Below are 23,264 nucleotides of genomic sequence, written 5' to 3' on the forward strand. Positions count from 1 at the left end.
ACGAATGGAAAATGCCAATGGGAACAGGCAACCAGAAGAACATGTCTTTATTTTATTTTTTTTTAATTTTAACTTTTTTATTAATAAGTCACTGTGGGGGTGCAGTTACAGGGTTTCGTTCCTGTGTTACAGTCATACAATACTCGAGTACCCATCCCTCCACCACCCTCCACCAGTGCCCATTCTCCTCCATCGATATAGCCCCAGGGTCCGCCGCTCCCCCGCCGACAGGGAATTCCTTAATGTTCTCTCTCTCCTTTTGGGTGTTATGGTTTGATGGTTTGAATGGAGATGGAGATACTGGGTAGCTATCATGTTCAATCTATAGTCGGCTTTCAACCTGCCTCTCCTATCCTGAGTGGATCCTCCACTGCACTAACCAGCCAACCAGAAGATCATGTCTTTAAATCTCATTTTTTAAGCTTAAAAAAGTCAACCAAAATTTAAAAAGTGTCCCCAAGGGCCAGAGAACTAGCACAAAAGAGAGGGCGCATGCCCTGCATGCAGCGATCTGGGTGCAAACCCTGGTGCACCTATGGTCCCCAAGCCCACCAGGAGTGATTCCTAAGTGTACAGTCAGGAGTAAACCCTGAGCACTACTGAGTGCATAAAAGACCAAAACATATTCCGTTAAATAATATTTCTTTTTGGGTCACACCCGGCAATGCTCAGGGGTTACTCCTGACTCTGCACTCAGAAATCACTCCTGGCGGTGCTTAGGGGACGATATGGGATGATGGGAATCAAACCCGGGTTGGCCGCATGCAAGGCAAACGCCCTACCTGCTGTGCTATCTCTCCAGCCCCGAATCTTTTTAAAAATTACTATTTTATGAGAAGTTGTAATCAGAATTACAACTGCAGTCAATTGTAATTTTTACATTTTAGTTTATAGACTATAATTTATTACGTTCAATATTCCAACACCAATCCCATCACCATTATTTCCAAATTCCTCCATCCACCACCCACACACCTGACCCAATAGCAGATCCTAAATAACTTATTTTGTATTGCCTGTTATGAATAATTCGCTAAAAATGACCAAAAGATATTTCCTTAGAAGAATGTGAGTGAAAATTATTGTATTCCACCCTGGAGCCACTAAACCATTGTATAAGAGATTACTAACATGTTGTTACATGTTGAGCCTTGTGTGCTAATATTTTCTTACTCGAGATGGTTGCCTTCTACTTTACACTCCATCAAATGTGATGTGCTACTTCAGGTTATCAGTGGTGTGGAGTATGAGAGGTTTGTGACTGTGTGCACCAGGAACTCTAAAACAATTGTAATTCTTTATGAAAATAATTTACATAAATAATGTAATGAAATAATAAAAATAATACATTTAAAAATTTACCCAAAACTCAAATAAAAATCTGGGAAAGAAACCAATACCAAGCCTCTCCATTCCGCCATAACTTTAGTAGAATATGCAGTGAATATAATCAAAGATGGAAAAGACTTATAAGTCTCATTTTGTCTAAGCTCTCTTTTTTTTTTTTTTGCTTTTTGGGTCACACCTTGCGATGCACAGGGGTTACTCCTGGCTCTGCACTCAGGAATTACCCCTGGCCATGCTCAGGGGACCATATGGGATGCTGGGATTTGAACCCGGGTCGGCCGCGTGCAAGGCAAATGCCCCACCCGCTGTGCTATCTCTCCAGCCCCAAGCTCTCTTTTTGTAAGTGGAAGAGCACTAGAGAGCAGATCAGTAACACTCTAAGTGATACTACAGTATGCTGGAAAAGGGATGGGTTTTAGGCAACTCAGCCAACTCTAAAATATTTGAAATATTTTTAAATTTTCTTTTTATGAAATGTGTCCACTCTTGACATTACATAAAAGTAAGGCTTAGAAATGACATTTTTATTTCTTTGAACTTAGTACTTGGGCTGATGAAGCTACACTCTAACACTTAGATAGAGCAAATGTAGATTTATGTGTTACCTCCATTCAATGGCATTCTCTAAAGATGTGAAGGTTTTAGGACGACCACGTAAGAAATTCTGCATGCTGTTGAGCGCATCCATGGCTGTCCCTAGAAATTAAACAAAAGAGTTAGCCATACAGACTTCTGAGCATTTACCATTCAATTTTATACAACCATCCCCAATGAGAGCAAGATTTAATACAATCTAGAGAGGAAACATCCAGTTTGAGAAATAATTTTTCAGCAGTAAGGCACTCGCCTTGCATGTAGCCAACCTTGGTTTGATCTTCTGTCTTTTGTTCTCTCAAGTGGAAGACCTCCTTTCAACACTTAGTGTAGAACAACTCAGGTAGTCATAAACTCCATTAGATTTTATTTGAAAAAATATTTATCATATTTGAATAACAATTTTGTAAGACAAAGGATTCCTTCGTGACAATTTTTGTCTTTTGGTAATATGAATGGATATGGCATTGTACTCTCACAGCCTGTAGTATTTCTTCGAGGAGTCTACTAAAAGCTTGAGAGAGATCCCTCTGTAAGTTCTTTCTTTCTTTTCTCTGGGAGTATTCAGTTTTTCAAAGAATTATCAATTTTTTGTAATTTAGCAATTATGTTTTGGTATAATTCGTTCCCTCCCTCCCCCGAGTGACAGGGACCAAATCTAAGACCTCAAACAGGCAAATACAGGCTCTGGCTGAGTCACAGCCCTAGTGTAGGTCACTCTGGATTAAAATAGGATCTTCTCTCAGCTTTCTGGACATCTATGGTTACTTTTCTCCACAAATTTGGAAAATTTCAACTATTATTTGAGTATGATCTTCTCTGCTCCCTTCATTTTCTCTTCACCTTCTAGGACCCTAATAATTTTAAATATTTTCTCTTCTAAGGGAGCCTAATATTTCTCATAGATTTCCTTCATTTTTCTTACATCTATCCTCTTCTCATCTGATTACTGTTGTGATTTATTAGTTCTTCAATTCTTTCTCCTATTGAAACTTCATGTTACACTTAATCTTATTCTGTATGCTCTTCATCCCATTTATCTGTTTAGAATTTTTTAATATCCTGTCTCTGGTGCAGAAGTCCTTGTGCTGCTGTGTTCTTGGTATCTTGAAACTGCTTTTCTGTGTTTAGTTGATATTCTTTATCGCCATTAAGTTTTGTTCTGATGAATCTTCTCTATTCTTTGTCTTTCACTTCCTCCAGTTTTGTATCTTCCTCTGGAGACCTAGTTTTTAGTAACCCCATTTTACTTTTGCACTGGAAGCAGACAGAATTTTTCTGCTTCTGCATCTGAATTACCTTCTTTCATTTTCCTGCAGGTGGCGCTGTGGCTTTAAAGTTGGAACTCTCCTGTTTGCACAGTGAAGGGGAGAAGACTAAGGACTATGACAATGACTTGATAAAATAATTTTATGAATTGGGGGCCAGAGAGATAGCAGGTAAAAGACTTGCCGTGCACATGGTTGACCTGAGTTCAATCTCTGGCATTCCATATGGTCCCCTGAGCATCACTAGGAGTTACTCCTGAGTGCAGAGCCAGGAGTAAGCTGAGTAAGGCCAAATAAAACATTTCAACAAATGAATTATAGTGCTGCTCATGGTGTGGAGGCAGGGACAGAGAAGTTTTCCACACTTCTCTATTTCTGTGGTTACTCCTGTCTCCTAATCCTGGTATGCTTACAGTCCAACCTATAGGCCCCTACTGGATGGCTGCACTATTCCTTTCACAATCAGGGATACACATGTGCTTTGGCAAACCAACCCAAACTGTGTGGGATGAGTCTTTATTTGTGGTATATAGCAGACTTCTAAACATATTTTTAGGGGGGCCTGGAATGATAGTGCAGCAGGGAGGGCACTCGACTTGCATGCTGCTGACCCGTGTTCAATATCCAGCATTCCACATGATCCCCTATGCACTTCGAGGAGTAATTCCAGAGTACAGAGCCAGGAGTAACCCCTGAGCATCACTGGGTGTGACCCCCCAAAAAAAACCAAATGTATTTTAGCAAGAATCTCTTGTTTCTTAAAGTCTGTTTCACCATTTTTTTTGAAAGCCCAACAGTTTCTAGTAATATGGAAAAATGTTTATATAGAGTGAGGACATAGGTAAATAGGGGAAGGTGGTCAAAGACACAAGCTTCTGTGGATGTACATGTTGGAGATTTAATGTAGAATATGGCCAAGAGAGTGGATCTTAGTACTTTCCATCAGAGAAAAAAATATTTTTAACTATATGGGCTAGTGGCTATTAAAATGACATGTTGCGGCGATAATTTTGCAACATATACGCTGAATCATTATGCTATATACAAACTATATATCAATTACAACTCCATTAAAAAAAGTTCTGTCACTGTCATCCCGTTACTCATCGATTTGTTCGAGCGGGCACCAGTAATGTCTTTCATTGAGAGACTTATTGTTATTGTTTTTGGCATATCCAATACGCACGGGTAGCTTGCCAGGCTCTCTGAGAGGGGCGGAGGAATTGAAAAAAGTTCTAGGTGAGTTTTTAATCACAAAATTGCATTAACTGAAAAATATGAAAGAATGTACTTCGCAATGAGTAAAATCAATAAAACACGGTAACAATAATCTGCCACAGATGTCCCTTAGATATTAATGATTCTGATTTGGTGAATACTAACACTTACCTTCCACCACATCAATCATGCACAAACCCAGAAGGCTTGGCACTAGGTTGGATGATGCAGTGTGAACGGCAATAGCACCACCCATGCTATGTCCAATCAGCATAATTGGAGGAGGAAGGTCCCCATACATGGCTTCAACCACATTGCAAACATCTCTGCAAAGGAAAGGGGAAAAGCTGAGAGCTGTCTAGCAACACTGTAAAAAATGGTTTCCTACCTAACTCCTGCATTTGGTTATAACTACAAGTCCTAGAAATACAACGGTCTACTGAATTGTCTTGCAAATCTACCTATATAACCACACCTCTTCCCCTTCTTCCCCTCTCTATCCATGTAACTACATATCCAGCTCGCCTCATAACTGGCAATTTAAGGACTGAAAATCCAAAAGTCCTTATTTTCCTTTATTTCACATTCTCACTATTATGCAACTTTAATTTTAATTCTAAACTAGAAATTTGGAACAAATCACAGAATGATTTTACTATGTTCTAGTTTAGAATGAATCTATGTCCCAGTTTCCCATCTATAAAACAGGGAAACAATTTAATTATTAAGCATTATAATGCATTGAGGTTTGGGTCAAAAGATGAACTGCAGACCCAGATTACTTGTCCTAAGTGGACCTGGATTAGCTGTTTAGTTTCAATCTGTATAAAATAAAGATAAGACTATCCATTTATTATCTGGGTTGCTTAGAGAACTAAGACAGTGAATATAAAATTGCTTTGAAAGGATTAAAATACTATACAAATGTTAATTGCTATTTACATTTTGTCATGTAAAGCTACTTGATCTTTGAGCATAAAATGTTAAATATAGTAGTCTGAGAAACTAGAATTAGTTCACAACTAATTTTTATTGGCTTCTGTTTCTAGTCTTTAACTATAAATAGATCTGTTAATAAATAGTTGAAACCTTAACCCTTTGAAAATGAGACTAATGTATCTACTTTGGTTTTTATTTGCATGCAAGCCTACTTTAGCAAGAGTTATAAGCTGGTAAAGGCATGTTCCAAGACACCATTATTCTTCTGGGGGCGAGTGAGTCAGTCATCTTCAAAGGATAGTTCTTTCTGTCTTGCTGTGTTACTATATACACCCGAAGGACTACTGAGTCCCAATATAGTAGGTGTGGATATGCGTGCAGAATCTTTCAAGTAGAGTTTCTACGGCTTTCATGATGGCAAAGGCAATGTCATTATTTCTGGAGTAATTACAAAATCTCCTAAAACAATTACAGATTTCTATAGGGAACTGTGGCATCTGCTAACAAACTGAATGTGGAATAAAGAATTTTCATAAATGAAAACAAATGATACTTTAATACTCCTCTGGAACTCAATTTAAAGGTAAAACTTTTGGTATTAACATATAATGGCTAAAATAGAAAGATACTTGTGGAAGATTATTTACGACTAATCTCATTTTGTTTTAGGTGTGAGGTGGATAGAATGTGTAACAAACCAACTTCACATGGTAGCTTGGGAATAATATATATTCAGATAAAAGACAGTTATGATCACTCACTCGAGTATCTACCACCTGGATAACTAATATTATTAGTCAAAGTATTCATTTACCAAAATAATTGCTTTTTAGAGACAAATGGGACTACAAAGAAACTTCTGCACCTCAAAAGAAAGTGACCAAGATACAGAGACAGCCCATAAAATGGGAAAAAATATTTACCCAATACCCATCAGATAAGGGGTTAATATCTAAGATATACAAGGCACTGGTAGAACTTTCTAAGAAAAAAAAATGGGGAGAAGAAATGAACAGAAACTTTCTCAAAGAAGAAATACAAATGGCCAAAAGGCACATGAAAAAATGCTTCACATCACTAGTCATCAGGGAGAAGCAAACCAAAACAATGAGATTATTACCTTACGCTACAGACACTGGCACACATCAAAAAGAGTAAGAACCACCAGTGCTGACTCAGAAAGGGAATCTCATTCACTGTTGGTGGGAATGCTGACTGATACAGCCTTTTTGGGAAAACAGTATAGGCATTCTTCAAAAAACTAGAAATTGAGTTTCCATATAACCCAGCAATACCACTTCTGGGAATAAACTCCCAGGCTGCAAAAACACATATCAGAAATGAAATCTGCACCTGTATGTTCATTGCAGCACTATTCACAATAGTCAGAATCTGGAATCAATCTGAGTATCCGAGAACAGACAACTGGTTAAAGAAATCAGTACATCTACACAAGGGAATACTATGCAGCTGTTAGAAAAAGAAGTCATGAAATTTGCTTATAAATGGATGGAAAGGAAGAGTATTGTGCTAAGTGAAATAAGTTAGAAGGACAGACATAGAATGACTGCACTCATTGGTGGGACATTAAAAAAAACAAAAAACATAGTAAGAGACTAACACCCAAGGACAGAAGAAACGAGGGTCAGGACAAAAGGCCCACGGATGGAAGTCTGCCTCAAGGGCTGGGGGAGAGGGCAGTAGGGACAGAGAAGGGACGATTATGACAATAATGTTTGGAACGGATTGCTCCAGATTGGAGATATGTGCTGAAAGTGGGCAAATGACAAAACATGATGGCCTCTCAGGATCTTCATTGCAAACAATAATGACCAAAAGAGGGGGCTGAAAAAAAGAGAAGGGGGTGAGGGAAGGAAGGGGAGGGAGGGGGAGGGCAGAGGGGGAGAGAGAGAGAGAGAGAGAGAGAGAGAGAGAGAGAGAGAGAGAGACTGCTATGGAGGCAGGCTGGGAGGGGTGATGGCTGGATGGATACAGGGGATATTGGTGGTGGGAATGTTCACTAGTGGAGGGATGGATGCTGGAACATTGTATGACTGAAACTCAATCACGGAAGCTTTCTAACTATCTCATGGGGACATGGTGATTCAATTTAAAAAAATAAAATGATTGCTTTTCTCAAGACATGTCCTGATATTCCATGGAAAAATTTCCACAGAAAAGATAAAGAGATTTTCAGAGATTACCTAACAAATCTAATCTGTAACTGTCACTGTCATCCCATTGCTCATCGATTTGCTCGAGTAGGCACCAGTAACGTCTCCATTGAGACTTGTTACTGGTTTTGGCGTACCGAATATGCCACAGGGAGCTTGCCAGGCTCTGCTGTGTGGGCCAGATACTCTTGGTAGCTTGCTGGGCTCTCCAAGAGGGACAGAGGAATCGAACCCAGGTTGGCCGCATGCAAGGCAAACGCCCTACCCACTGTGCTATTGCTCCAGCCCTGATCTATACTAGACACTGTAATTCTGATGGATGCTTTTCAAAGAGAATCTATCACATGTACTAATAAGAGTTTATTTCATGAGAAGCAATATAGCATATTACAGATACAATAGGAAAACAAGTACTATTCAAATGACACAAGCTCCAATCTTGAATTTTACTTTTAGTATAGTTGCGTCTTAAAAATAGTTAAATTCTAAAGTTGTTATTTACAACTAATTATACTGTCAGTACTAGTTTATTTTTGGTTTTTGAGCCACACCCGCCAGTACTGAGGCTTACTCCTAACTCTGCAATGAGGGATCACTACCAGGGGTGTTAAGGGGACTAGGTACCAGAGATCAAATTTGGCTCAGTCACATAAAAGACAAGCTATAATAGAGTACTATCTCTCTGGATCCTGTTAGCATTACTTTAAAGTCTGACTAATTGCCCTCTAAGTACGTACAAATTGAGATTTTTATTTCACAAAATGAATTCAGAAAATACCTAAGTGTTTTATTGCTTCATTAATTTTATCAAGAAATCAAACTGGCAACTATCTTTATCTACTGCATTTTAATAATTTATTTTTATTTTCTAGTGCCTGTTACCTTTTCCTTTTTCCTTTCTCTTAGCACCAATTTCCCCCTTCCTTGCATGTTTTTGTCCCCGAAAGTGTTTGTCCCTGAAAAAGTTAGCTTATAATGGATTAAAGATTTGGGGATATAGCCTGAAACCATAAAATGTTGAAGAAATACTCTGTAGTGGCTTCAGTGGTTCTTGGGGGATTGGACTACACTGTACACACACAAAACAAGGAAAAGGAAGTAAGATTATACGTAATTGAAAAGGTTCTGCATGACAAAAGAATAACTAAAACAAAATGACATGCTACTGAATGGGAGAAATATTAAGACCATATATCTGACAAAGTGCTAAGATTCAAAATATATAAAGAATTCACAAAACAACATCATAAAACAACCCCAGTGAAATATAAGAAGAGCTAAAGAGAGATTTCATTAAGCTATACAGGTAGCCAATAGACACATGAAAAATGCTAATTACTTATTATCAAGGAGCTACATATCAAAATGAGAATGAGGGATCACTTCATACCACTGAGAATAGCCTATATCAAAGGGTCAGAAACAGTCAGTGCTGGCAGGGGAGCAGAGAAAAGAAACTCTCATTTAGTGCTGATGGGAATGAAGACTAATCCAGCTTCAATGGAAACAGTATGAAAATTATTCAAAACTAAACTACCTTTTCATGAATGAAACACAGCAGTAGAGCACTCAACTGCATGTATGAGGCTTTGGGTTGAACCCTGGCACCACAAAAATAAATCTATGAATAAGAACAGAACTATAATGTGATCCAGCAATTCCTAGGTATCTATCCAAAGAACATAAAAACATTAATTTAAAAACACTTGTGCCCACCTATGTTCCCTGTGGCACTGTTTACCAGAGTCAAGATCTGGAAACAACCCAAATGCCCAATGAAAGATGAATGGATAAAGAATACGTACATTATGAAAAACTTCATTATAAGAAAAAGGTCGGGGCTGAAGTGATAGTACAGCGGGTGGGGCATTTGCCTTGCATGTGGCCGACCAGGTTTGGTCCCCAGCATCCCATACGGTCCCCCAAACAACACCAGGAGTGATTCCTGAGTGCAGAGCCAGGAGTAACCACAGAGGATCGCAGGGTGCAACCCAAAAAGCCAAACAAAAATAATAATAATAATAATAATAATAATAATAATAATAAAGAAAAAGGTAAGGTCTTGCTTTTGCTACAACATGAATGAAATATGCTAAACAAAGGAGAAAGATAAATACGAAATGATTTCACTTATATGTAGTATGTAAAGAAACAGTGGCCAATGAAAGCCAATCTTTAGGGCTGGAAAGACAGTACAGGGGTAAGATGCTTGCCTATACTATGGCTGACAATGGTTAGATTCTTAGCACCATGTGGTCCCCTGAGTTTCAGGAGAAGTGACCCCTGAGCACAGAGCCAGGACTAGCTGAGAACCCCAGGTGTGGCCCCAAAAACAAAAAATAACTTTTTAAAGGTAATTTTCCTTTGCCAACCAGTATGTTGCTAAGTTGTGTCAACACACTGTAGAAGTCACAGACAAAAAACTTTCCATTCTAGCACACATACACTTGGTAACATTTCATGGGGGCTCTGCATCTACTTGGAATCATGACAATGCCAGGAACTGCACTAGTAGAAATCAAACTCACAGCCTCAACTATGCAGGCAAGGTCCTGTGCCACTAAGCCATATTGCTAAGATTCCATAATAACTAAGTACAGAAGAACCATAACCACTCCTTATATAGCAGGTCTTAGGAACCATCCACCATCATTTTGTTTTATTATGTCTCTACTAAGACACTTCCACAGTGAAGTTTTCCCTGAATCCTAGAGAAAAGATTTCTGCCAGGAGCTGGAGCGATAACACAATGGGTAGGGCATTTGCCTTGAGAGCAGCTGACCCAGGTTTGATTCCCAGCATCACATATGGTCCCCTGAGCACTGCCAGGAGTAATTCCTAAGCGCAAAGCCAGGAGTAACCCTTGTGCATCACCGGGTGTGACCCAAGAAGAAAAGAAAAGAAAAAAAAGATTTCTGCCAAATTCTTCTATGATGTATCAAAGTGACTTTAAGTCTTTCAGTTAGCCCTTGTCTTTCCTACTTAAGCAACATCTGTTTCCCAACCTCTTCTATCAGTGTTCTATCTTTTATCTCAGCCCAAGATCGTAGTGGTTATCTTACCTGTTATTCCTATTGCCTTTTTTTGGGAAAAATTTTCCAGTTTTATTGATAATAAAATTGTTATATATTTAAAAGGTAGAATATGATTATGTGATATATATACACACACAGAATATAAAATGACTCTCACAATTAACCTATATTCCTCAGAATTATCTTTTTACTAGTAATTTCTAATTTCTGAAATTTCCTGTTATAGTTAATCCTGATAATAAAACTTCCTCTTCAAATTACTGTGTGGTTTCTCTATCCTGACTGCCCCAGGATGATACTTTATCAGGTAATGATTCTTTAAGATCCTCAACCAATTAGGGGGCTGGAGTGATAGCACAGCGGGTAGGGCGTTTGCCTTGCACGCGGCCGACCCGGGTTCGAATCCCAGCATCCCATATGGTCCCCCGAGCACCGCCAGGAGTAATTCCTGAGTGCATGAGCCAGGAGTGACCCCTGTGCATCGCTGGGTGTGACCCAAAAAAGCAAAAAAAAAAGAAAAAAAAGATCCTCAACCAATTCTTCAACTTCCTCTAGAATGTCAGTCAAGTCATAATGGCCCTTTGCCTTGCAGCCTGGCCACTTAAAAAATGTATTTTATTAGTTTTCTAAGAAGCCCCTTAAGTCTTTAAAAATCACTCATATAGTTTCTTATGGATATTACCATCAAGCTTGAATACTTCCAGGCTTTATGATTTTCACACAACAAATGCATTGGGAATTAAGACAACAGATTCTTGGCTCCATTTTTGTGATTATCTTAAGCAGGTGTTCACTGAATAGAATGATACCAATACACTATTGTCTCTCCTTCTCTATGGAAAGCAATCACTGTAACTGTCACTGTTATCCTGTTGCTCATCGATTTGTTTGAGTGGGCACCAGTAACATCTCTCACTGTGAGACTTACTGTTACTGTTTTTGGCATATCCAATATGCCATGGGTAGCTTGCCAGGCTCTGCCGTAAGGGTAGGATACTCTCGGTAGCTTGCCAGGCTCTCCAAGACGGGCAGAGGAATCGAACACGGGTTGGCTGTGTGAAAGGCGAACGCCCTACCGCTGTGCTATCGCTCCAGCCCATAAAAAGCAATAACGTTCAATTATCACAATTCTATTTGTGACCTCACATCGATCTGAGGCAGTTTCCACAATAGTTTAAGAAAATCTTTTTATCTATACTAGTGAAAATATTAATTTAAATGAATAATAATAATATTCAGGGACAGGAGGTATGGCACTTGTCTTGCCTGTGGCTAGCCCAGTTTGATCCCCCGCACTGCACATTGCGCCCTGAGCAGAGTCAGGAGTGAGCCCTGAGCAGACTCTGGGATAAGCCCTGAATACCACTGGGAGTGGCATAAACCCCTACCCAAATGAGAAATTATTTTCCTTTCAAATTGTTAACTTGTACTTAATGAATTTCAGCAATTTTAAAGTACATCTTTATATTTTACAGCCATACTCAAGGCCACTCTCCACATGTTCGGACGAGCCTCACACATGAAGGAACCGGCAGAGGAACCCAGGTGTGCGGGACCCAGAACCAAGATCTCCAAGGCTGCTCTGATCAGGACTGGGCCTCTTCCACCCAGATCCCCCATTTTCCAACAGCTAGGCACTCACACCCAGAGACTGCCCCAGGTGCTGTGTAATCCCATCAATGGCCAACATCCAGAGACTATAAAGCCAAGCTCCCGGAAGAGAGCGACACAGTCCCTTGCCCCCGCGCAACATCTAATAGCCTAGTTGTCCCTCTTGTCAGAACCTGACAAGCTACTGAGAGTCTACTGACCGCATGGAAGAGCCTGGCAAGCTCCCCATGGCGTATTCATATCCCAAATATGTAACAGATATATACATTTCTCTCGGAGAGCCCGGCAAGCTACCAAGAGTATCCCGCCCATACGGCAGAGCCTGAAAAGCTACCTGTGGCGTATTTGATATGCCTAAAACAGTAGTGATAGGTCTCATTCCCCTGACCCTGAAAGAGCCTCCAATCATTGGGAAAGACGAGTAAGGAGAGTGTGCTAAAATCCCAGGACTGACGGTAATACATTACGGGTGCCCACTCGAGTAAATCGACCAACAGGATGACAGTGATACAGTGATAAAGCACATCATTGTGGCTACTATGCCAATAAAATTATGACTGTACATGAATTTGGGTTTTGAAAGGAAAATAGTTTAATTTTGAATCCAAAATTAAAGCTGCTAAAATAGTAAGGGATAAAAGTTCTTGACTAAAGTTGGCCAAACACTTGAAAAAGGGAGTTTTATTTTAGGGTCACACCTGGCAGTGCTCAGGGATTACTCCTGACAGCGCTGGTAAGTCAGTCAGTCAGTCAGTCAGTCTCTCCCTTCCCTCCCTCTCTCTCTCTTCCTCCTTCCTACCTCCTTTCCTCCCTACCTCCCTGCCCCCTTCCCCCCAACACATATTAAAGCAGGGTAGTTAGAAAAATCCTGCTTTGTTATCAGTGACTGCAAATTCTGTGCCACAAGGGATAGGTGATGAGATGGTTCTTTTTCATCTCCCCATCCCTATGGGACCCTGGAGGTCACGTCCACGGGCAGCCTCCAGCTGCTATTTAAGCTCATTAACGGCCATGATACAGAGACACACAAAAGGATCTGGGAACACAGCAGCTCTCTGCAGAGATTTCTCCATATCCTAATTATCTAGCACTGTCGTCCCGTTGTTTATCAATTTGCTCAGCGGGCACCAATAATGTCTCCATTGTGAGACTTGTTGTTACTGTTTTGGGCATACCAAATACGCCACGGATAGCTTGCCAAGCTCTGCCATGCGGGCGGGATACTCTTGGTAGCTTGCCAGGCAGTCCAAGAGGGACGGAGGAATCGAACCCAGGTCAGCCACATACAAGGCAAATGCCTTACCCGATATGCTATCGCTCCAGCCCCTAATATCTAAAATTTTAGAATTCCTGGAGTGTGCAGGCAGCCACGTGACATGTTACGCTATTCATAACAAGCAACACAAAATAAATTATCTAGCATCTGCCTTTTTGGGCAGGTTTGAGTGGTGGTGGAAAGGTGTAATGGTGGTGGGACTGGTGTCGAAATATTAAATGTAATCCATTATTGTGAATAATTTTATGAAAGTAAAATTTTAAAAAAGAAAAGAAAAATCCTGCTTAAAATACAGCGTAATAGTTTCCAAACATGAGTCATGAAACAGGCTGCATCAGATCCTAGAGCTTTCTCAAAACATCAATGCCAAAATTTCACTGGTAAAACATTAGTTCAACATTTATGAGGCAGAGCCAAATCATCTGTATTTTAATCATTTAAATAATCTGATCAATGACCAGCTTTGAGATGTACTATGCACAATATACTCATTTGATATTGCTGTTTGTTTCACTTTGAGACTTAAGGTACATCTCAAGGATCTCTTATTTATAATCATTTTTCCAAATATGGGTTCCCATTATATATCCGAGTTCTAGTCTGTGTTGTCAACAGAAGAAAACTTTCCAAAAGCTAATACGAAAAATTTACCTTGAAGTAGGTGTCTCTCAATGTGAGAAGAGACGTTTCTGTGCCCGCTTGGACAAATCAATAAACAACGGGATGACAGTGACAGTGAAGTATGTGAGGACCATGACACTGGCTATAAATGAAGACTAGTTGGAGGTTTCTTTCAGGATTAAATAGTAAGAAGATCCCAGAAGTAAACAGAAAGAAAATTTTCCCTGTGCTAAATATCGTCTAACAATCTCCCACATGGTGACTCAATAAAAAATTAAAAAAAAAAATATCGTCTAACAATCTCATCAGAATGATAAAGTATATTACTAATAGTAATCAAAGTACAAGCTATGTATAAACAATATTGGTTAACTTACTTTGCCATTGTTTCTGCAGACAGGTCTTCAGAATTCTTTACTTTTGTTTCACCTAAAAAGAAATGTTTCAAACAAAATTCTAAATGATGTGAATTATAAAAGCAAAAGTATTCTTTATCAAATATTTCACGACTGAGGAATGAGATAGGTACTCATTACTGTAAATGATGGGCACAGACATTTCTATTTAAATACATCTTTACAGTTAGCAAATTTAAGGTGGATAATTACAGTAATCTAGCAAAATTTATTCATATTCCATGATAAATTTTTTTTAATTTTTTTTTGCTTTGGGTCACACCCAGCAATGCTCAGGGGTTACTCCTGGTTCTGCACTCAGGAATTATTCCTGGTGGTGCTTGGAGGACCATATAGGATGCCAGGGATCGAATCCAAGTCAGCCTCATGCAAGGCAAATGCCTTATCTTCTGTACTATTGCTCCGGCCCCCATGGTAAAATTTTTATGATAAAAATTTATCCACGCTCACTTATTCATACATCCATACTTAAGGGATGCTAAGTAAGCCTTCTCTCAAAATACCAATATAGCACAAACCAGGTTATTTTATTACTACGATGCAAATAGTAATAACACTTAAAACTACTCAATGAAATTAGTGAATACATCATTGAGTCAAAGATTAAAAATCAAAAGACCAGAGCAATAGTACAGTGGGTAGGGCATTAATTAGCCTTGCATATGGCAGACCTGGATTTGATCCTCAGCATTCCATACGGTCCCTTGAGCAATGATGTGAGTAATTCCTAAGTGCGGAGTCAAGAGCAATCTCTGAGCATCACCAGGTATGCCTGTGTTGGGGAACAGTTTTCCCGCCAACAGTGCCTGGACCGTTGCTCACCGGGTCCAGGCAGACGTGGAGCGAAGGAGAACGTGCAGGCAGACGTGGAGCGAAGGAGAACGTGCACGCAGAGAAAACCCTCTGGGAGCAGCTGATGGCTGTTCACTTTATTGCCAAATACACACAGATATCACAGAGGGTCTCCACCTCGACTTCACCTTGCATCTAAGCTTACATTAGCAGCCCTTCAAAGTTTATTGGGCCAGATCAATTGGATACGCCCACTGCTCTCTATCCCCTATTCCTTGTTAGTGCCATAAAGCTTAGAGTAAGTTAAGAGCATAGTCGTGGACAAATTCGTCATGACCCTAACAGAAGTGACTGGACAAGGGTCATGCTAGAGTTGGGAAGGATTAATCTGGCCTGAGGACTGTAATCCTAATTACAAGATGTCTCTAGGAGGAGCCACCTTTAAGCTTAATTTGTCTCCTGCTGTGTTCATGCAAAATGACTAGAAATCAATTTAATGTGATAGTTTAAACGTATTACCAGCAAAGAGAATGAGAGGGCAATATACCTTTAAATGGGATTAACCCTTTATGATCTTTATTATTTATGCTGTCTGCCTTTGATTTAAATAAAAAAGGGGGAGATGTGGAGCAGGGTGACACAAGTGCAGATAAGACCTGACCTTGCAAAGCAGCTCAGAAGCGAAGCCTTGTGAAAGGAAGTATCTGGGCAAAGTTGGCAAGAACAGGGTGTCAGCCAGCACTGGGTGTTCGGCCTTGAGCCTCACTCGACCTCCTACTCACATGAGCCCTTGGCACAGAAACTGTTCCTTATACTTAGCAAGTGATCCTAACTGAAGCATCTAGCATTGACTGGGACTGGACCGAAGCATAGCAGAGAAGGAGCAGTGATAGGCCAGTATTGGACTTTCTTGTAAAGCTGAGACCCTCTATAATATCTGTGTGTATTTGGCAATAAAGTGAACAGCCATCAGCTGCTCCTGGAGGGTGTTTCTCCACATGCCCATTCTCCTTTGCCCCACGTCTGCCTGGACCCAGTGCACAATGTTTCTGGGCACCATTGGGGGAAAAACTGTTCCCGACATGCCTGCCCCTGCCCCCCACTCCCCAATAAATGATCGGCAATATGGATCAAGGAGTACTGCACGAGCAGAGCCTGTTGAAGTCTTGCGTTTGATCTGTACTTTGAGTTTGATCTTGAGTTTGATCTTAGCACTGTACGGTGGACCCTTGAAGCACCACCAGGAGTGCCTTGGTAGGACCTGATGAGAACTGTTGGGCTATGACTACTCCAAAAACAGGAAGGATTGAAGAGATAGTAAAGGGGTTAAGACACTTGCCTTGCTTGTGGCTAATCCTGGTTTCCTAGGCACTGCACATTATTTCCCAAGAGCCACTAGGAGTGATCCCTGAGCACTGAGTCAGGAGTAAGCTAGAAGTAAACATACCTTTTGGGTGTGCCCCCACCAAAAAAATAAAATAAATGAAAGAGAAAAAGAACTTTACTCACCATGACCTCGCAGATCCAAGGCCACAATTCTACATTGAACCCTACTAATGATAGCTGCCTAAGAGGAAAAGGAAAAGTAGAAAATTACATGTTAGCCATTTTTTCTATTAATAATGATAACTGTTGAATAATGATATCTATTAATAATGATAAATTGCTGTCAGGATTCAAGGAACTCAAGAAAAAAACCAAAAAATGTCACTTTTTATTTTTAAAACACATTTCCTGCTTATCGGTGCATTTTCTAAATTATAAATTATGAATTCTGACTTAAATATATGGCTTTCTACACCTAAATCTCTTCTAAAACCTTCATCTTTTAAAATGAAACAGAATAAGCAACTTTAAGCAATGATCCTCTGAGCTCAGTTATTACCTATAATTTTTGGTCATATTCCTTAATTATTTTTCCTAGTCTGGAAGGGACATTACCTAAATAAGGACATGAATCCACTTATATCATGACTCAGGATATCATACCAACGTGATATTCAGATCCTGAAATAACCCTGAAAGCAGTATAAATGATGAAATTAATCAAAGATTCAAGATGCAGTGATTAACTTGTTTCACTAGCTTGTACACAAGATTTACCACAGTTAAAATAAAAAATAAGGGGCCGGAGTGATAGCACAGCGAGTAGGGCGTTTGCCTTGCACACGGCCGACCCGGGTTCGATCCCCGGCATCCCATATGGTCCCTCAAGCACCACCAGGAGTAATTCCTGAGTGCAGAGCCAGGATTAACCCCTGTGCACTGCCAGGTATGACCCAAAAAGCAAAAAAAAAAAAAAAAAAAAAAAAGAAAGAAAAAAGGGGCTGAAGCGATAGCACAGCAGGTAGGGCGTGCGGCCGACCCGGGTTCGATTCCCAGCATCCCATATGGTCCCCTGAGCACCGCTAGGGGTGATTCCTGAGTGCAGAGCCAGGAGTAACCCCTGTGCATTGCCAAGTGTGACCCAAAAAGCAAAAATAAATAAATAAATGAAAATAAAATGAAAACAAACGATGCCATGGAGATACATAATTTTAGAGGTTAAAACAAAATTGAAAAAGAACTTTCCTCAACTGAACAATTTTTTTCAACAACAGGCAAGAATTATTGTTAGTGAATGTCATCAGCATTTTTTTTTAACTTTTACAAATAAAATAAGAGGGAAAAGCACTGAATGACTGATTTTTCTGAAAAGGAGGTTGTATATCATATAAACTTGTGAATCTCTGGTTTAGTCTAAATATGGCAAATCAAGACTAGCACAAAATAAGACTATCCTGGAAAAAGTATACAATCCTCATAATAATCACAGAACAAAAACCTGGAGAAGACATACCCAGAAGGGGGGAGGGAGAAATTAGAATCACCAGCAAAAGTAATCAAAATAAAAAGTATATGGCAACAATGGAAAAAGAAACAACAGAAATATAAAACAAGAAAAGCAAAGGGAATGTCAATGAGCCCCATACATAAAAAACAATCCTAAATGTGACTGTTAGAAATTACCAATTCAAAACAGATTATGGTTGAATTGGTTAAAAATCAAGATCTAGGGGCTGGAGCAATAGCACAGCGGGTAGGGCCATTTGCCTTGCACGCAGCTGACCAGAGTTTGATTCCCAGCATCCCATATGGTCCCCTGAGCACCGCCAGGAGTAATTCCTGAGTGCAAAGCCAGGAGTAACCCCTGTGAGTCGCCAGGTGTGACCCAACGAGGAACAAAAAAAGTCAAGATTTATACTATGAATAAAAGCATGACATTAGTAACAAACACAAATAATGAGTCAAAGTTTGATTTTCTGACTAGGCGTCTGGAGGCAATGTGTTTTAAGCCAGTATTTCAGGGACAAGGGCTAATTTCGAATCTGATGAAAAATGTGAACTTAGATGTGTACATCTCTTAGATGTACTAAGAGAGAACTATTATATTCTGATCAAAAAGTAAAAGAAGTTATCAATATTTATACAATAAACTTAAGGGATTCTGTGTATTAAAAGAACTTAAAAGACCAAAAGGGATTCCCTGACAACAACACAATAATTATAGTGATCACAACACACCACCTACAGCAGTGGACAGATCATCCAGACAAAAAATTAATAAGAAAACATCAACAGTAAATCAAACAACTGATGAGATGGACACAACATATATAAAGATATAGCATTGTGGCACTGTCATCCCATTGTTCATTGATTTGCTCGGGCAGGCACAGTAACGTGTCCATTATGACACCTGTTGTTACTGTTTTTGGTATATCGAATACGCCACGGGTAGCTTGCCAGGCTCTGCAGTGCAGGCAGGATACTCTTGGTAGTTTGCCAGGTTCTCCAAGAGGGATGGAGGAATTGAACCCGGGTCTGCCTTGTGCAAGGCAAACGCTCTACCCACTGTGCTAAGATGTATAGCAACAAAAATTTCCATGCCTAAGATATACATTTGTGGAGAGCCTCCACAGGACCTGCTTGGTAAACAACACCTGTTTGTTAATTGCACCATGCTTTGAAAACAACTCCTAATAAGGAAACAGGATGTCCTGTCACGCCCACCACAAGGTGTAACTAGCCTATCAGCTGCAGACACTTGGGCGTAAATAAGCAGCGAGAGGTATATAAGGGGGGAAGTCACCTGGCTAGAGGTTCCCCCTCGTGTGTCCCTCTCTCCTCCTCCTTGTTCCCTCTCCTTCCCGTTTTTTCCCCTTTCATGGAAAGTCCCTGAATAAATCCTGGCAAGAAGGATCTCCGAGTTGCGTGTTTCTTCGCTGGTAGAAGCGGCGCGCGACATACATTGTTCACAATGACATATGAAAATCTCAAATACAGGCATCACCAAAGAGTAAATCAGTAAATATGTGAAGATTTAATCATGTCAAGCATCTTTTCTAATCACAATAGGAAGAGGTTATATGTCAACAAAAAGAAGATGAGAAATACTTCAACCTGCAGACAGTAAGCAACAAATTTCTGAATAACTTGTGGGTCAACTAAGAAATCAAAGGACAAATAAAACATTACCCGGAGAATTAAAACAGATGAGTTACCAGATCCTCAGGGACGCGAACAAAAGTAATAAGAAGAGAGCTCACCACTATACAGATCCACATCCATAAAAAATAAAAGTCTCAAAGAAATTATCTAACCTTACACAGGAAATACAAAAGAACATAAAACTGAAAGTCAGAAAGAAGGAAATAATAAAAAAATATAAGCAGCAGGAATAATTAATGACCAAACCAATGAGACAAATGATCAATAAAACCAAGTGCTAAGTCTTGAGGGGAAAAAAATCTTCACCTTACTCCCTAGAAAAAGAAGAAGAAAAACCCATGATAAAATGAAAAGAGAAGTTGCGACTGGATACTGGAGAACTACACAGAATCTTAAAAGACAGAGTGGGAGCCAAGGAGATGCTTTGACGTGTGGGAGAGCATGTTTTGTACGCAGGAGTCCGAGTTCTAGCTCTAACATATCATAGTCCCCCAATTACGGCAAAGTGCTCATGAGTACTGCCAGGTGTGGGCCCAAAAGAAAAGTACTCTGAATTTTTATCTGCAAGCAAATTAGACAACCTAGGAGAAATGAACAATGTTTTTAGAATCATACGACCTCCCAAGAGTGTGGAAGAAACAGAAAGCTTGAACAGACCAAACTTAAGTACAGAAATCAAAAGATAAATAAAAGTATACCTAGTAAGAAGTCTAGGACCAGATGGCTTCACTAGTGAACTCTGTAAAACTTTAAAAGATGAATACCCCTCCAATCCTAACACCTATAGAGTGAGTTATCACTCTAATTTCCAAACTAGGAAGAGACTGCATCAAAAGAGAACTAACCTTACCATGAGTCATACATCAATAATTTCAAGGGAACTACCTATAGTTTTCTCTCAACTCTTATTCAGACATAATTTTCATGTTACAGATGCAGACATTTTATAGGGCAATTAAGAAAGCTGCTCAGAGCCCAACAGTGAGGCACTGGCAAAGCCAAGATTAAAATCCAAGCAAGCTATCGCCAAACTGTTCTCAATCTTTTTTTTTTTTTGCTTTTTGGGGTCACTCCTGGCTCATGCACTCAGGAATTGCTCCTGGCAGTGCTCAGGGGACCATATTGGATGCTAGGAATCGAACCTGGGTCAGCCACGTGCAAGGCAAACGCCCTACCCGCTGTGCTATCGCTCCAGCCCAAACTGTTCTCAATTCTGATTGCATAACAGAGACATACAACGAACTTAAGCAAGTACTACTGTCCAGGTCCTAACGCCACAGAAAATCTGAGTTAAGTGCTACCTGAAGGGGCCTAATATACGTCCATACATGTCAAGAGTTCCCAGGTATTTCTAGGGGATAGCTGAAGTTCAGCCTGCTCTGAACTCAAGAATGAGACAAAATTGCAAGCTCTCATGGTAATAAAATATTTCTGTGTCACTGTTATCTCACAAAATTATCTACTAAGTAAGTAGGCTAGGAAAATAGTTCAGTTTTAGTAACTGACAAAACAGGTCCTGAGTGGCATATTAAAAATTGGTGAAGATATGAAGAAATAAGTATCCACGGACATGATACTCTCCTCTAACTTTCTAATTCTGGCAACTGTGACAAGTGGCATTCTTTTATTTTTTTTCTTCATTAACAGTAAGATGGACCCCTGAGAGCAACAGAGACGAATCGAACTGGGTCGGCCGTGTGCAAGGCAAAAGCCCTACCTGCTGTGCTATCGCTCCAGCCCCTTATGATACATAATCAAATATTTTTATCTAGCTTTTGTTTAAACTTTAAAATACCTTCTCCCCACCTCCCTCCACTTCTGCTGTTGCAATGACCGGAGGTCCCCTGCACACCTGGTTGTGATGCTCACCAAATCTGGCTGCAGATCACCACCAGGGGTTGCATTCCTTTTGATATGGTGCCACGGTTTAATGGTAGTGCTCACCAGGGGTTACTGTGTGCTCACACACATGCTTGTCAGAGGTCATGCTACACTCCTGGCCACAGTACTCATACACCCTTAGTTGTGGGACTCACCAGGATTCACACACTTCAGTTGTGGTGTTCACATACACTTGGCTACAGTGCTCCAGAAATCTCACAATCCGGAGGTGTATTAGGTGCAGGGGAGTGTATGTGTGGGGGTAGATAGCAAGCCTCCAGGACCACAGACCATAGGAAGGTTTGCAAGTAATCTTTCTTTTATGGCTTCTACCTTTCGCGGAGGAGGGCGGAAGCACACCTGGCAATGCTCAGGGATTACTCCTGGCTCTGTGCTCAGAACTCACTCGTGGTGGTGCTCAGGGGAACATAAGGATTGCTAGGGATCAGACCTAGGTCAGCGGCACCCTTTATTATCACTGCAGCCCCTATGGTTTTTACCTTTTTTGCTTTTAACTTTTTTATTGAATCACTGTGATAGACCCTTACAAAGCTGTTCATGATTGGATTTCAGTGAGATAGTATTCCAACACCCACCCCTCTACTAGTATATATTTCCCAGCATCAATGTTCCCAGGTTCCCTCCCATCCCCTACCCACTGACTACTTCTATAGCAGGTGTTCTCCCTCCCTCTCTCCCTCTCCCCCCCTTCTCTCCTTGTGGTCAAATTTAAGAAGGCATGAGTCAAGGTTATAAATGAGTGTTCTCAGAGTTTGTTTTTTAACTTCAGCAGTTTAGGGTCAGAGCAATAGTGCAGTGGCACTTGCCCTGCACACAACCAATCCAGATTTGATCCCCAGCTCCCTATCACCAGATCATCTGAGTGCAGAGCCAGGAGGAACACCCAAGCACCACCAAATGTGGCCCCAAAACCAAAAAAATAAAATCCAACAGTTTAATCCATTTGGATTAGGTGTAGGAGAGACCTTAGGGCTACTAAGTAGTGCTCCTGAGCCCAAAGACCATGACAGCAATTCAGAGATGGCCAGGCCGAACAGTTCAAAGCCAGGGTTCAAGGATACGGTGCTGCTGCTTGGGCTCTGTGATACCAGGCAGCAGCAGGGCAATGCCAATGGTGCTCAAGGGCCACCAAGGGCTAAGTGCCAGCAATCCTCAGGGAACATGCAGTACTGGGGATCAAACCAGGGTTAAGCCCATGCAAGGCATATGCCTTAACCCCTGCACCATCTTTCTAGCCCCTGGATTGTTAACTGCACACTAACAATTTTCTTATAACCCCAGTACTATCTCTCTAGCCCCTGGATTGTTAATTGTATACTAACATTCATTTCATTCTTCAAATCTTAAAAAAAAATATCACTTTTTCCCTGATTTATTATTGTTTAGAAACTCCAGAACAAGACTGAAAATAGCAACCTACCATATCCCTAACTTTAATGTTTCACCATGTTTGTGTGTGTGTGTGTGTGTGTACATGCTTTAGTATCAAGTATATTTATAAATGTCTGGTATAAAATTTAAAAATCCATGAAGAGTTTCATCTATTCTTAGCTGCTAAGATTTTCAACATGAATGGGTGT

The 23,264-nt window shown here is 40.3% G+C and overlaps 1 protein-coding gene across 1 annotated transcript in view; it reads right to left on the reverse strand.

The window, feature by feature from the left end:
- PPME1 (protein phosphatase methylesterase 1) overlaps positions 1 to 23,264 on the reverse strand; it is a 70,763-nt gene that overhangs the window by 23,258 nt on the left and 24,241 nt on the right. Inside the window, exons 4-7 of the mRNA XM_055142298.1 lie at positions 16,801 to 16,858; positions 14,461 to 14,512; positions 4,599 to 4,753; positions 1,953 to 2,043 (exon numbers count right to left, since the gene is read on the reverse strand). Of these exons, the coding sequence (XP_054998273.1) occupies positions 1,953 to 2,043; positions 4,599 to 4,753; positions 14,461 to 14,512; positions 16,801 to 16,858 (356 nt within the window). The remainder of the gene's footprint in view (positions 1 to 1,952; positions 2,044 to 4,598; positions 4,754 to 14,460; positions 14,513 to 16,800; positions 16,859 to 23,264) is intronic.

This window comes from Sorex araneus, chromosome 6, assembly GCF_027595985.1.
Source record: "Sorex araneus isolate mSorAra2 chromosome 6, mSorAra2.pri, whole genome shotgun sequence".
Lineage (NCBI taxonomy): Eukaryota > Metazoa > Chordata > Mammalia > Eulipotyphla > Soricidae > Sorex > Sorex araneus.